General features: G+C 46.9%; 1 protein-coding gene across 7 annotated transcripts in view; it reads left to right on the forward strand.

The window, feature by feature from the left end:
- Positions 1-11761: 11761 nt before the first annotated feature.
- Positions 11762-13452, forward strand: part of Pias2 (protein inhibitor of activated STAT 2) — an 84209-nt gene continuing 82518 nt past the window's right edge. For 4 of the 7 annotated variants that reach the window (XM_029471728.1, XM_021150174.1, XM_021150179.2 and 1 more), the window contains exon 1: positions 11762-11964. In XM_029471728.1, coding sequence (XP_029327588.1) covers positions 11941-11964 — 24 coding nt within the window. In that variant the 5' untranslated portion in view covers positions 11762-11940. Of the gene's footprint in view, positions 11965-12156; positions 12428-13452 lie in introns of those variants that run through there. The other 3 variants (XM_021150178.2, XM_029471729.1, XM_021150175.2) reach the window with 3 other exon arrangements.

The raw sequence follows: 13452 nt of genomic DNA on the forward strand, positions 1-13452 counted from the left end.
CTGGTGGCTCTCTGTGAAAAAGACCATCCTAGCTGACCTAGCTACTTCCAGGCCAGCCAAGGTTATATAGTGAAACGGTTTCAAAAAACAGCAACAGCTGAACAACATTGACTTAGGATGGGCATGGTGGTATATACCTTAATCCTGGCACTCAAGAAATAAAGGCAGGCAGAGCTCTGTAAATTCAAGGCCAGCCTGGTCTACATAGTAAATCCCAGTTAGCCAGGACTACTACATGGAGAGACCTTGCCTCCAAAAATGTACTATTATTATTATTTGTTATTATTATTATTATTTAGAATGATTCATCAGCAAAACAAATAACCTTTGCTGTATTAGCTTTAAAAACCAGCCTGGGGATGTAGCTCAGAAGAATGCTATCAGGAATAGCATGTACTAGCGCTGGGTTCAATTCCATCATTGAAAAAAAAAAAAAGCAGGAACAGCTAGCCAGGCACAGTGGCTCTTAATCTGTAATCCTAGCACCACTGGAGAGAGGCTAAGGCAGGAGGATCTTAAATTCAAGGCCAGCCTCTACTAAATTGTAAGAAAAACAGTCGCTGGGCATGGTGGTGCACGACTTTGATCCTGGTGCTCCAGTGTGCCAGAGGCAAGTGGGATCTGTGAGTTCTAAGCCAGCCTGGTCTACAGAGTGAGTTTCAGGACAGCTGAGGTTACCCAGAGAAACCCTGTCTTGAAAACACAAAACCAAAACAAACAAACCAAAAAAGGATAAATAAAACATTTCCTGCTCTCTGTTTTTTCTGCCCACTTTTCCAAGTCCTGACTCAGAAGTTCTGACTCAGAAAAGCACATCTTCCCTTCCCCTCCCTTCTCTTCCCCTCCTCCTCTGTTTCCTTCCTCTCTCTCTCTCTCTCTCTCTTTCTTTCTTTCTTTCTTTCTTTCTTTCTTTCTTTCTTTCTTTCTTTCTTTCTTTCTTTTTTGAGACAAAGTCTTTGTAGCTTTGACTGGCTGGCCTAAAACTCACAACATAGACTATCCTGGCTTGAATTCATAGAGGCCTACCTGCCCCTGTCTCCCCAGGGCTGGGACTAGAGGCTAGAGCCACCCCGCTCCACCTTCAGCTTTTTTTTTTTCCTTTCTTTCTTTTTTCTTTAAATCATGTCTGCTTTCCCTAATACTCTGGATTTCTCTCTGTCTCAAAATCTCTCCCCCTCAGTGCCACGTGTGTTTGTCTACCATGTTGCTGACCCCCATGACAGCTTAATTCAAACTGTGTAGTTTTTGTTTTTGTTTTTGTTTTCTTTCTCTTCTCTGACTCCCTCCTCTGGCTGCTTGCCTGACCTAAAAGTTTTTCTTTTAACCACTAATAAAATTAACCTCAGGCTTAAAAGAAAAGGAGTTTATGTTACTGGAGGGAGTGGATGTGTGGTTACTTGGATCATTATTCCAGAAAGCACTGAAGGACACAATTCAAAAAGGGCTGTGACCAGAGCAGCTTCAACAGCTGTCCCTTTCACTCAGAAGTGTCCCTGTCATCAGTGTGACTCACTTCAAAGGCTCTTTCCAAACTCAGAAGGCTAAAATGTTTCTCCCCTGACTGACAGATGGGCTCGTTTCCCAGAGGAATCAACCCTGGCTATAGTGTATGATCTCATGATAAAAACTGGTCTGCAGAGCCTGTGGGAGGAAGAACAACCCTAAACCTAAACAGATCCGGTTCTAATGCTTGGAAATGCCCAGCACAGGGCTGTCGGGCCTCGGCCACTAAGCTGGTGTGCTCAGTAGTTTGAGCCTTCCTGATTGATTGCACTACCTCAGCGACCTCCCTTTCTCCCACTTCTCTCTCTCTCTCCCTCCCTCCCTCCTTCCCTCCTCCCTCCTCACATCTGTTTTGAGCTCCCGATGGAGCCTTCCCCCCTTTTAAGTGAAAATAATTGCATCCATCCATTCATTTAGAAAAAAAATTTGTTTCATGCTTGTTATAAATCAATGTTTTTGGCAAAGAGACTTGGACAAAGTCTGCCTTCATGGAACTTGCATTCTAGTAGGGAACAGATGCTAGGATTCTTACACCTATAATCCACGAATTAATGTGATTTAAAAGAGTAGTTAATTCTATAAAGAAAACAGTGTAAGGAGGTAGATACACTCATGGAGTGAAAAGGACAATGAAACTCCGAGCTTGAGGCCTGTGGGGGAATTAGATTCTCTGTTTTAGACTGCTGGGGTGGGTTTCGCTTCCTCTCTCCCCCAACCCCAATGACTGTATTTCTCTATGTATTCCTGGGTGTCCTGGCACTCACTCTGTAGACCAGACTGGCCTCTAACTTAGCTATATGCCTGCCTCTGCCTCCCCAGTGCTGGAATTAGAGGTGTGCACCCCCCCCCAACACACACGCACTGATGTAGTTCTAAACAAGGGTATGTTGCATGTGATTTACTGATAGAATATTATTCTGGTTATTGGGAATGATTTTGCTGGAACAATGTAGAGAACAAGGAAAGAGTGGGCATGGTAGCTCATGTCTATAAGCCCAGAACTTGGGAGACAGAAGCAGGAAAATCATCTGTCTTGAGGCCAGCTTGGGTTACACAGTGAAATTCTCCACTGAACCAGAGAAGGGGTGGTAGGAAAGGCTGGAGAGAGAGAGTCCAGAAGTTAAGAGTGCTTACAGCTCGTGTAGAGGATCCTAGTTCAGTCCACAGCTCCCATATGTTGGTTCACAACCACCTGTAACTGCAGTTCCAGGTCATCTGATATCCTCCTCTGGGCTTCTGCATGCACTTGCTGGGCATCCAGTCATACACACACACACACCCCCCCCCACACACACACCCTTCTAAACAAATAAAACAAGGTAAGAGGCAGACATGGCTGTGCACATGGTCAGTCCTGAGACTCAAAAGGCAAAGGCAGGTGGATCTCTGTAAACTAGAGGCCAACCTACTATATAAAGCAAGTTCTAGGCCAGTCTGATGCACATAGTGAGACTCTCAAATAAACATAAAACAAACAAACAAGGACAACTTAAAAAAAAAAAAAAGCATCTAGCCAGGCAGTGGTGGCGCACGCCTTTGATCCCAGCACTTGGGAGGCAGAGGCAGGTGGATTTCTGAGTTCAAGGCCAGCCTGGTCTACAGAGTGAGTTCCAGGTCAGCCAGGGCTATACAGAGAAACCCTGTCTCCATATAACAAACAAACAAACAAAGCACCTGGAGGTTGGGCTAGAGCAACTAGAGAGATGGCTCAGTGGGTAAGAGAACATGCCGCAGCTGCAGAAGACCCCAGTCCAGCCAAGGCTACACAATGAGACTCTGTCTCAAAAGAGCAAGTTAGGGTTTCTATTGTTTTGCTTTATAAAACACTATGACTTTTGCACTTTAGGGAGGAAAGGGTTTATTTCATCTTAAAGCTTGTGCTTGTAGTCCATCATCCAGGGAATTCAGGGCAGGAGCTCTGGACAGGAACCTGGAGGCAGGAACTGATGCAGAGGCTATGCCTGCTGGCTTGATTCTCATGCCTTGCTTCATAGACTCTCCAAGACCATCTGCCCAGAATTGGCACCACTCACAAAGGTCTGGGTGGCTCCTTCTCACCCCATTCCCTAATCATGAAAAAATGCCCTATAGGCTTGCCCTCAGGCAAGTCTTACAGATGTATGTTTCAGTTGTGGTTCCCTCTTTGCAAGGCCACTCCAGTTTTCGTCAAGTTAACGAAAAGCCAACCAGGAAAGGCACCTGCCACAAAACCTAACAAACTGAGTTTGATCAGAACCCACATGGTGGCGAATATCAGTTACTTTTTCTATTGCTATGATGAAGCACCATGACCCAAGGCAACTCATAGAAGGAAGAGTTTATTTGGCTTATGGTTCCAGAAAGACAAGAAGCGTGGTGAGGGAGAATGGAAGCAAGCAGTGGAGGCATGGCAGCTGTGGTGGCTCGTACGTTTGGATTCTTGGTTCCTACTTGTGTAGGTGTTTGGGAAGGATTAGGAGGTGTGGCCTTGTTGAAGGCCATGTGTCACTGGGGGTGGGCTCAGAGATTTCAGAAGCCGACACCATTCATAGTTAGCTCTCTTAGCCTTCCGCTTGTGTTCCAGCTCCATGCCTACCTGCCTGCTACCATGCTCCTGGCCGTAGCAGTCATGGACTCAGAAACTGTAAGCCCCAAATACACCTTTTTTTTTTTTTTTTGCCAAGTTACCTTGATCATGGTACTTGGTTACAACAAAAGAAAGTAGCTAAGGCAGCAGCTGAAGCGGAAGCCAGGGCTCACAGTGAACTGCAAGCATGAAGCAAAAAGAGAGAGAGAGAAAAAAATAGCACAAGTCTATAGCCTGCCCCATGACGTACTTCCTCCAGTGAGACCACACCTCCTAAGCCTCTGGTGACCAAGTATTCAAATATCATAAGTGATGAGGGGCATTATCATTCATTCATTCAAAGCATCACATGGTAGAAGGGGGAAATCTATACCCATAGGTTGTCCTCTAACCTCTACTTGTATGCTGTGCTATGTGGCCAGCCGCATCATACAACATCAATCAAAATGAAGTTCAACTTTTAAACACACACACACATACTGGGGAGGTAGAGGCATGTGGGCCTTTGTGAGTTCAAGGCCAACCTAGTCAACATAGTTCCAGGCCAGCTAGAGTGATACCCCGCTTTTAAAAATGCACACAGATTTGTGTGTGTGTATGTATACTCCACAACATATAATACACATTATCCCACATGTTATATATTGTGTAAGCCCCAGTCAGTCCTTACAGATATTATCCCCTTTTCCTCAGTTACTCCTCCACTTTTGATAATTATCTTTCATAATGTATGCTGCTGCTGAAATTATATCATATATGTTATATGGGCATGGATGCACAGAATGTGTAATTTTTTAAAAATTTTGCAGAAATAGTTGGCAACTCTTCCAGATAACTTACTTTTTTCCTTCCTTCCCTCCTTCCTCTTGAGACAGGGTCTCACTATGTTGCCCTGGTTGGCCTGGAAATCACATATTCACCAGGCTGGGTTTGAATTTGCAGTGATCCTCTTGCCTTAGCCTTTCGAGTCTTAGAATTAGAGACATCCACCATTATACCCAGCCCAATTTAGCAATGTTTCTGAGATTTGTCCACTCTTCCATACAGTTCTGGCTTATTCATTTTCTTGTTTTATAAATAGTGTGCTTTTCAGGAATCCCCTGCAGTCTACACAACCATTCACTTGTTTCATGAGTTTGTTTTCATTGTCATCAACAGTAGTGAAGTATATATTTTACTGTATATTGCCTAGTGCACTTGTGTATCGATGAGTTTTGTAGGTGAGGGCTGTATTTATTCAGGTCAGAGCCCAAATTCTGATTTGTCCTAAGTGGAAATTATGGTTGTGGGATTTCTTAAGATTAAAAAACCCCAGAACATAAGAAGGTATGTAGTCATCATGGTCCTGCTCTGAGTCCAGCTTTATTTCTGTCAGCAATATGCAATAGCTTGCAGGCATGGAACAAAATGGCTACAGCTATGCTAGTTGGGCAAGCCTCAACATTATGTATATGCATAGTTTGCCTGCATGTATTTTTCAAATACACCAGTGAAAACATCAGGTAGACGAGTTTTAGCCAAGCAGGGAAACCTCTGTCGTGGACCTTAGATACCATCTGAGGACACTATTAGCTTGTGAGTTGGTACAACCCAGTGGTCTACTGAGCTAACACATTCCAAAAGGGGTTGTCACCTGATAGTCACAGGATGTTAGGCTCTAGACCTGCGATATCCTAACCTTTCCACAATCAATAATGATCAAGGCTCATCAGTCCTGGGGATTGAACGCAGGTGGTCAGGTTTGGTGGCCAGAGCCTTAGCCTGCTGAATCATATAAAGAGCCCCTATTAGCCTTTCAAACTCCTTATTCCTTGTTTTGTGTGTTTGTTTGTTTGTTTTTACCATCTCACTCATTAGCTCTTTATTTTTGCCTAAAAGTAGACTTACTTTTGTCCTATGATGTTACCAAACCTGTGCCAACATGCCATCTTGGTTCTAGAATCTAGGCTTTTAAACTCTTCTTCTTCTTCTTCTTCTTCTTCTTCTTCTTCTTCTTCTTCTTCTTCTTCTTCTTCTTCTTCTTCTTCTTCTTCTTCTTCTTCTTCTTCTNTTCTTCTTCTTCTTCTTCTTCTTCTTCTTCTTCTTCTTCTTCTTCTTCTTCTTCTTCTTCTTCTTCTTCTTCTTCTTCTCCTTCTTCTCCTTCTTCTCCTTCTTCTCCTTCTTCTCCTTCTTCTCCTTCTTCTCCTTCTTCTCCTTCTCCTCCTCCTCCTCCTCCTCCTTTTGGTCTGCTTGAAACAGGGTCCTTTTTCTAGGCAGAGAGTGGGGGGCTGGTGAGCTGGCTCAGTGGGTAAGAGCACCCAACTGCTCTTCCGAAGGTCTGGAGTCCAAATCCCAGCAACCACATGGTGGCTCACAACCATCCGTAATGAGATCTGACTCCCTCTTCTGAAGTGTCTGAAGACAGGTACAGTGTACTTACATATAATAAATAAATAAATCTAAAAAAAAAAAAAGGATAGAGTTAACTCATGGTTGTAGAGGGAGAAGAATCCATCACTATCACAGCTGGGAAGTGCAACAGCTGGAGCTGATAGCTGAGGGCTCAAACCCTCAAACCACAGACACAAACAAAAAGCAACCTAGGAATGATATTTGTCTTTCGAAAGCTAAAAACCACACCCCACACACTCCTACCAAACCCCCATGACATACTTCTCAGACTGTACTGCCAACTGGGAAGCAAATGTTCAAGTGCCTGAGGACTGTAGGGTCCATCTTATCTCACCCTAAAACTGTCCTCGAGCTTCACCCACAGGAGTGGGGATACTGCAGACCACTATTCCCCACTATTCCCACAGGCTTTAAATCTACCCATTTTATGGTATTTATAAATCAGAGAAAAGGAAGAGATTTGCAAGTGAGTGTATTTAAGGTATGTAACAGAGGCATAGAAAGAAGATAACAAAATAGGAAGATGATTTATCCTTTATTAAGAACAAATAGTTGCCAGGCAGTGGTGGTATATGGCTTTAATCCCAGCACTTAGCTGGAGGAGGCAGGTGGATCTCTGAGTTGAAGGCCAGGGAGTTGCACTATTTGAAAGAATTAGGAGGTGTGGCTTTGTGGGAAGAAGTGTGTCACTGGGGGTGTGTGGAGTAAAAAATGGGGTCCGCTTGGAGCTAAGGCTGCTGGACGAGAATGGGATGTGGGAAATCTGACTGCCCACGGAACCACCAGGTGGGCACTAGACTTTGAGAAGCTGCGGGATCCCGCTCTGGATGTGAGGAAAGGGCACAGTTTGGGGTCCCTGTGGAACTGCCGAAGTCGAGCTCCGACTCTCAGCATCACAGACCACTGGGCATCGTGGAAGAGCCAGTTCTGGGGTCCCTGGGCTGCATGGAGGCCAGGGACAACAAGTTCTCGCTCCTGGACATTCCAGACACCGCTGTTTGTTGCAGAAGAGCTGAGAACAGAGTTGGTACCCTCGGGCGGACTCTGGCCCGGGGGGCTGAAGGAAAAAGGGCAGGAGGAGAGAGCTCTGGGTGGTTACATTGGGGAGGAGAGATTCTGGCTAGCTCAGGCGGCTTGGGTTGGTGGTCGTGGCTGGAGCACAAGGAAGTTTTCTGGTGGGAGGTTAGACATGCAGCTTGTTAGAGATATTGGTTTCGTTGCTCCAGCATGGTGGATCCTGATGAGAAGAGGCAGTCCATGGTTTGTTTTCAGGTGTTTATTGTAGAAAGGCAGAGAGTAGAGAAGCAGAGGGCGGCATGGCCACGTGAAGAGAGTGGAGAGAGAGAGGGGAAGAGAGAGGCGAGAGTAAGAGCAAGAGAATAAAAGGTAAGAGAGTAAGAGGGCGAGGAGGGGTCAAGCAGCTCCTTTTATAGTGGTCTGGGCTACCTTGCTATTGCCAGGTAGTAGTGGGTAGGAGCATACCTGGCTGTTGGCAGGTAACTGTGGGAGTGGAGTCCAGACAGAATACCAGGGACTTGGCATTGGATGGCCACACACCTCTCTGCAGGGGGCTGTGGGGGGCTGTAGCTGTGACAGGAGCCAGGGGCCCAGGAGGTGTGGCTGAACTCCTACTGTCCCATGAAGGCAGAAGTCACCACCTACCAGGTCTCCGGGGTTCCAGGCTTGTGCTCGACTGGAGACCAGGCTGTCTGTGCACAGTTAGTTCACCACCCCACAATTTGAGGTTTCAAGCCCTTGGTTTCTCAGCCTGTGATCAGAATGTAGCTCTCAACTATTCCTCCAGCACTGCCTACATGCCACCAGGCTCCCTGCCATGATCATGGACTGAGTGTTCAAAAGTGTAAGCAAGGCCCCAATCAAATGCTTTCTCTTATAGTTGTTGTCTTGGCTATGGTGTCTCTACAGCAATACCCCACTGACCAAGACAGGAGTTGGTACTGGACTGAAGTATTGTTGTGACAGGCCAGACCATGTTGCTAGTTGGTAGAGTGTGGACTTTGGGACTTTAGATTAGGAAAGAAGTTGAGCGGTTTAAGTGGGGCTTAATGGGCCATTCTAGAAGGAGCATGGAAGACAGTGGTGGTTCAAAGAGCAATGTAGATTATGACCGGCCCAGCTCAAGAGGTTTCATAGGGGAAGAATATTAGCAAGTGGCCTAGAGAGCATTCTTGATGTATTTTGACAAAAAAACCCCCAACCAACCAACAAAACAACAACAACAAAAATCCAGGGTGCTTTTTGTCCTTGTCCTAAAAATCTGCCTTCTGCTAAACTGAGTTTTGGATTAACGGTTTTGGTAGAAAAGATTTCAAGACAGCCTAGTATAAACTGTGTCCTGTGGTTATTAGTAATTATTCTTATGCAGGTCTACAATGATGAAAAGGGGCAAGCTGGACAAAGACATACAAATGTAGTTTGGGAAGAAAAAGAGCACCAGGGAGTGTAATGGAGCTAAATCCTGTACTCAAGGAGAACAAAAGTTAAATAAATAGATAAAAGCCTGATGCTAAATGAAATAAAAGGAGTTGTAATCTCAGAGCAAGACCTCGCCCAGCTAACCTTCCAACTTGTGAGAAGGAATAAGAGAGAAGCTTAAGCGGGGCGTGGTGGTGCACGGCTTTGATCCCAGCACTTGGGAGGCAGAGGCAGGAGGATTTCTGAGTTCGAGGCCAGCCTGGTCTACAGAGTGAGTTCCAGGACAGCTAGGGCTATATAGAGAAACCCTGTCTCAAAAAAAACAACAAAAAGAGAGGGGAGAGGGGAGAGGAGAGAGAGAGAGAGAGAGAGAGAGAGAGAGAGAGAGAGAGAGAGAGAGAGAGAGAGAGAGAGAGAAGCTTCAGTAGTAAAGGAAACCAACAGCAGAGAGCTGGTTTGAAAATGTAATAGGAGGGGACCAAGCTCCAGCTGCAGCAACCACAGAACCCGGCAGTTCTGCAATGTGCTCATGACTTTAGAGCCGAGGAGGCAGGAAGGGGCTTGCGGAATCTCCATCCAAGGCTAAGGAAGGATGCTGACTGATACCAGGCATAAGTCAGGGGTGTCCCTACATGGAGGTGAGAAGCTGTGAAAGCCTGGAGTGTGTTGGAGGCCCCAAAATATTGAAGATGCCAGAGTGGTGGGACACCTGCCAAGGAGAGCTGCTAAGAGGGTGCGAACCAGCTCAAAGAAGCTGAAGAGAGCTGGAGATCTGAAGAACACTTTGACATCAGACATGGAGATGCAGAATTTGGAGTTTGCTGGGTTTCTGGTTTTGCTTTGGTCCAGTCTTCCCTCACTATGCTCTTTTTCCTCCTTTTTGGAATGGTTACCTGTGTCGTTGTATATTGGAAGTAGGTGATCTGAGTTTGATTTTACAGGGGTTTCCAATAAGAGAAGCCTTGGCTTTCAGAAGATACTTAAAATTTTGGATTTTTTTTAAAGGAACTTTGAAACTGAGAGAGTATGGGGACTGTGGAGGCCAGTGAATAGAGTGTGATGGTTTGAGTGTCTCCCATGGGCTTTTATATTTGAATGCTTAGTCACCACAAGTGATATTATTTGAAAAGATTAGAAGGATTAGGAGGTGTGGCCTTCTTAGAGGAAGTGTGTCAGTAGGAATAGGCTTTGAGGTTTCAAAAGCCCATGCCAAGCCCAGAGTTCCTCTATCAGGTTGTAGCTCTCAGCTACTGCTCCAGCACCTGACTGAATACTGCCTTGCTCCCCACCCCCCATAACTGGACTAAACTGCTGAAACTGTAAGCAAGGTCCCATTTAAATGCTTTCTTTTATAATAATTGTCTTGGTCAAAGTGTCTCTTCACAGCAATACAACCACTGTGACTAAGAAACAGTGTTTTTTTGTTTTTAAACCTTGAGTCAGCTGTCCACATTCCACTCATTAAAGTTCAATTATTTATATGTATACCTTACTTCAGTTAGCTCTTGGGCAAGAGTTTAAGGAGAGGCAGTCAAGAGCTTAGTTTTGTTGTTGTTTGTTTGTTTTTCTATGTTGGGGATGGAGGCCAGGGACTAACAGAGTCTAGCCCAGAGCTTACCACTGGACTATGGCCTAACCTTGAATTTGAATTAGTATGTTTGAAAGATCATTGTATGCTAAGGAGAACTGTCGGAGGTATAGAGTAGGAATTCTTTGCTCACAGATCAACACTTTAAAACTCATACAAGTGCAATGTTCTCAGAATGACTGTAAATGGAAAGAAGTCTTAGGTAGTAGCAATATTAAACGGATTCTGTCAGTCTTATCAATGAAATCTGAACTGTGTGTGACCAGCCAGTTTGACTCGGCATTATGTCTGTCATTGTGTGTTTTTTTCATCCTCACTCTTTACTCCAGGCTGGCTTCCACTCGGCTGCATAACAATCCCTCATCCTCCTGCTTCAACCTCCCAAGTCCAAGTATCTGTTTTATTTCTCCTTTTTTCATTCTTCCATCGAATCTGGGAATATCGGCAATCTTTCTTCTATCTCTCGTCTCTTCATTTTTTTTTCTTCAGCTATCAGGATTTCCTAACTTTTTTTCATCAGAGTTTTCTGGGGTGCTCGCTCTTACTTCACTTTTCTCCTCACCGTACCCACAATTCTTTCAACTTTGCTGTCCAGGCCGTTGACATTCCCTTCAAGGTCAGGAAAAATATCAGCCAAGGTGAAAAATTAAGACACAAATTAAAAGGTCTTAGCCAACTGGGTGTGGTGGCACACACCTTTACTCTCAGCACTCGAGAGACTCAAGAAGCAGGTGAATCTCAAGTTCGAAACTGCTCCACGAAAGAGTTCCAAGCAAGCCTGGGTCACACAGTGATGCCCTCCCTGTCTCAACAACAGAAACACAAAACAATTCTTATCCACGATCACCATTAACTTGGAACAACGGTTTCCACATCACCCTTACTTGGCTTATCCTATCACAGCCACTCTGGGGCTGGCACTGAGGCTGCTTCCTCTGTTCTCTGCCACCTTGAGGAGAGCACTGTGAGACTCTTCTCGAGTGTTTCCGTGAGTCCTGTCCACTCTCTTCTCTCGGCCACTTCCTCAGCCGAGGCCGTCCTCCAAGTCCTGGGAGAAGGCCACAGTTCCGGTACGAGCCTCGGGAGCTGCCCGCTCTCCCGGAGCAGGGAACGGGGTGGGGGGGACAGGAAGCAGCGAGCAGGACCGCGCTCGGTAGGGACAGGCCACCAACCGGAAGCGCGTGGGTGGGGGGGCGCGCTCGGGCGGAAGACCGCGCACGTTGGGTTGGGGGCGCCGCGAGGGGCGTGGCCAGCGCGCGCCGGGGGGCGGGACTCCCGCGCAGGTCACGTGAGGGGCCCGGTGGAGGTGGTGGAGGTGGTGGCGCGGCGGCAGCGGCGGCGGCCGCGGCGTCTAGAGCGGCGCCCAGTGCAGGATGTTGCAGGAGACGGCGGCGGTGTCGTTGGCGGCAGCGGGTGGAGGAGCGGCGACGGCTGAGGCGCCTGCGGGCGGGAGAAAATGGCGGATTTCGAGGAGTTGAGGGTGAGCGTCGCGGGGGCGGGGGGTGGGGGGGAGGGGAGGCGGGAGCAGCGCGGCGCCGCCGCCGTCGCCGTCGCGGTCGTCGCCGGGGCGTGCGGCCGGTTGTCGGAGCCGTACGGTCCGGCGCCGCGCGGGCGAGGGCGGGCGGATGGCCCGGGCACCCGGCGGGCGGTACACCTGGCGGGGCGGGTGGCTCGACTCGGCTGGGCACGGGACAGCCAACGGCGGTCGCCTGAGCGGTGGCGACCCCGGGGCACGCCGTGACCGCCCGCCTTCGGAGCCGTGAAGGAGTTGCGTTTAGGGAGCTCCCTGTCCCCCGCTGGGGGTCTAGGCAGGTCTGTCACGAGATGAGGCCCCTTCCTCCCACCCGTGCTGTCTCCCTCGGCGTGGGGAGAAGCGCGCGCTCTTTTGGGAACGCCGCCTTCCGTAGTCGGCCTCCTACCCAGAGACTCGGTTTGTAACCATGGTAAGAAAGCTTCCGAGTCCGTGTTGTCATGTGTGTGAGGTCGGTGCTCTTGAGGAACAACTGTTTGCTAGCATGAGAACAAGGTCATAACTTTATCGTTGGTGCCTTTGTAGTCGGGCTCTAACGGAGAGGCTGGTGGAGGTTACCAGGAAAAAGAATTTATTATTATTTTTTTTCCCCATTAGATAATCTTCACAGAAACCTTAGCCCAAACTAAGCCAGGTATGGTGAGCTGCATTGAAGGCCGAGCTACTGACGACATATGTGGGATGTTTACAGATAGAAACCCTGACTCGTGTGTGTGTGTGTGTGTGTGTGTGTGTGTGTGTCTGTGTTTTAAAGTGGAGACAGAAGTATATATAGATTTGAAGTTAAATGAACTTGCAGCCAGTTGGGGTAACTTAGGCACGTTTGGTGTTTGGGTTTCTTTAATCTGGTTCTGCTTTGTGAGACTGTTATTGTTTGTGGGAAAAGCATGTTGGCTGCCCGGACAGCCAACAAAAGAGTGAATGTGAAAGCTCACATAGGGCCTACCATTTTCCCTCCTGTTTCAGGAAAGGTGGATTGGTTTTTTTCCCAATAAAGTTTATATGGATGCATGTTGTATCCCTTATCAGTTTATACAGGTAGCATAACTGACAAGGGCAGTTGAACCGTATCTGTCCTAAGTGTTTAGTGGAGCTCCTGAGATAGTCGGGCCTGAGCCTCACTCACTACAGTAAACTGAACACTGGAGGAATTTTTACCTGCAGTATTACCTGAACTTTTGCACATTAAACAGATGTATATTTCCTCTCAGAAGGAGATGTAGCTTTTTTTTTTTTTTTTTTTTAATTTGGTTGGTGAAAACCTCTCTAGGCTTGTATTAGACTTTTAGAAATGTCACTGGTTTAAGGGAAGGATTAACCTTAATCATAAAGGGTGGAAGAAAGGACATCAGTACTCAAATTGAAGTGGAACCAGGACCTTGGACGCAGTCCCTCTCTGATGTCTCTGTTTTGTGTTGTGGCAAGCTTCCCCCCCCC

This window comes from Mus caroli, chromosome 18 (genome assembly GCF_900094665.2).
Source record: "Mus caroli chromosome 18, CAROLI_EIJ_v1.1, whole genome shotgun sequence".
NCBI lineage: Eukaryota > Metazoa > Chordata > Mammalia > Rodentia > Muridae > Mus > Mus caroli.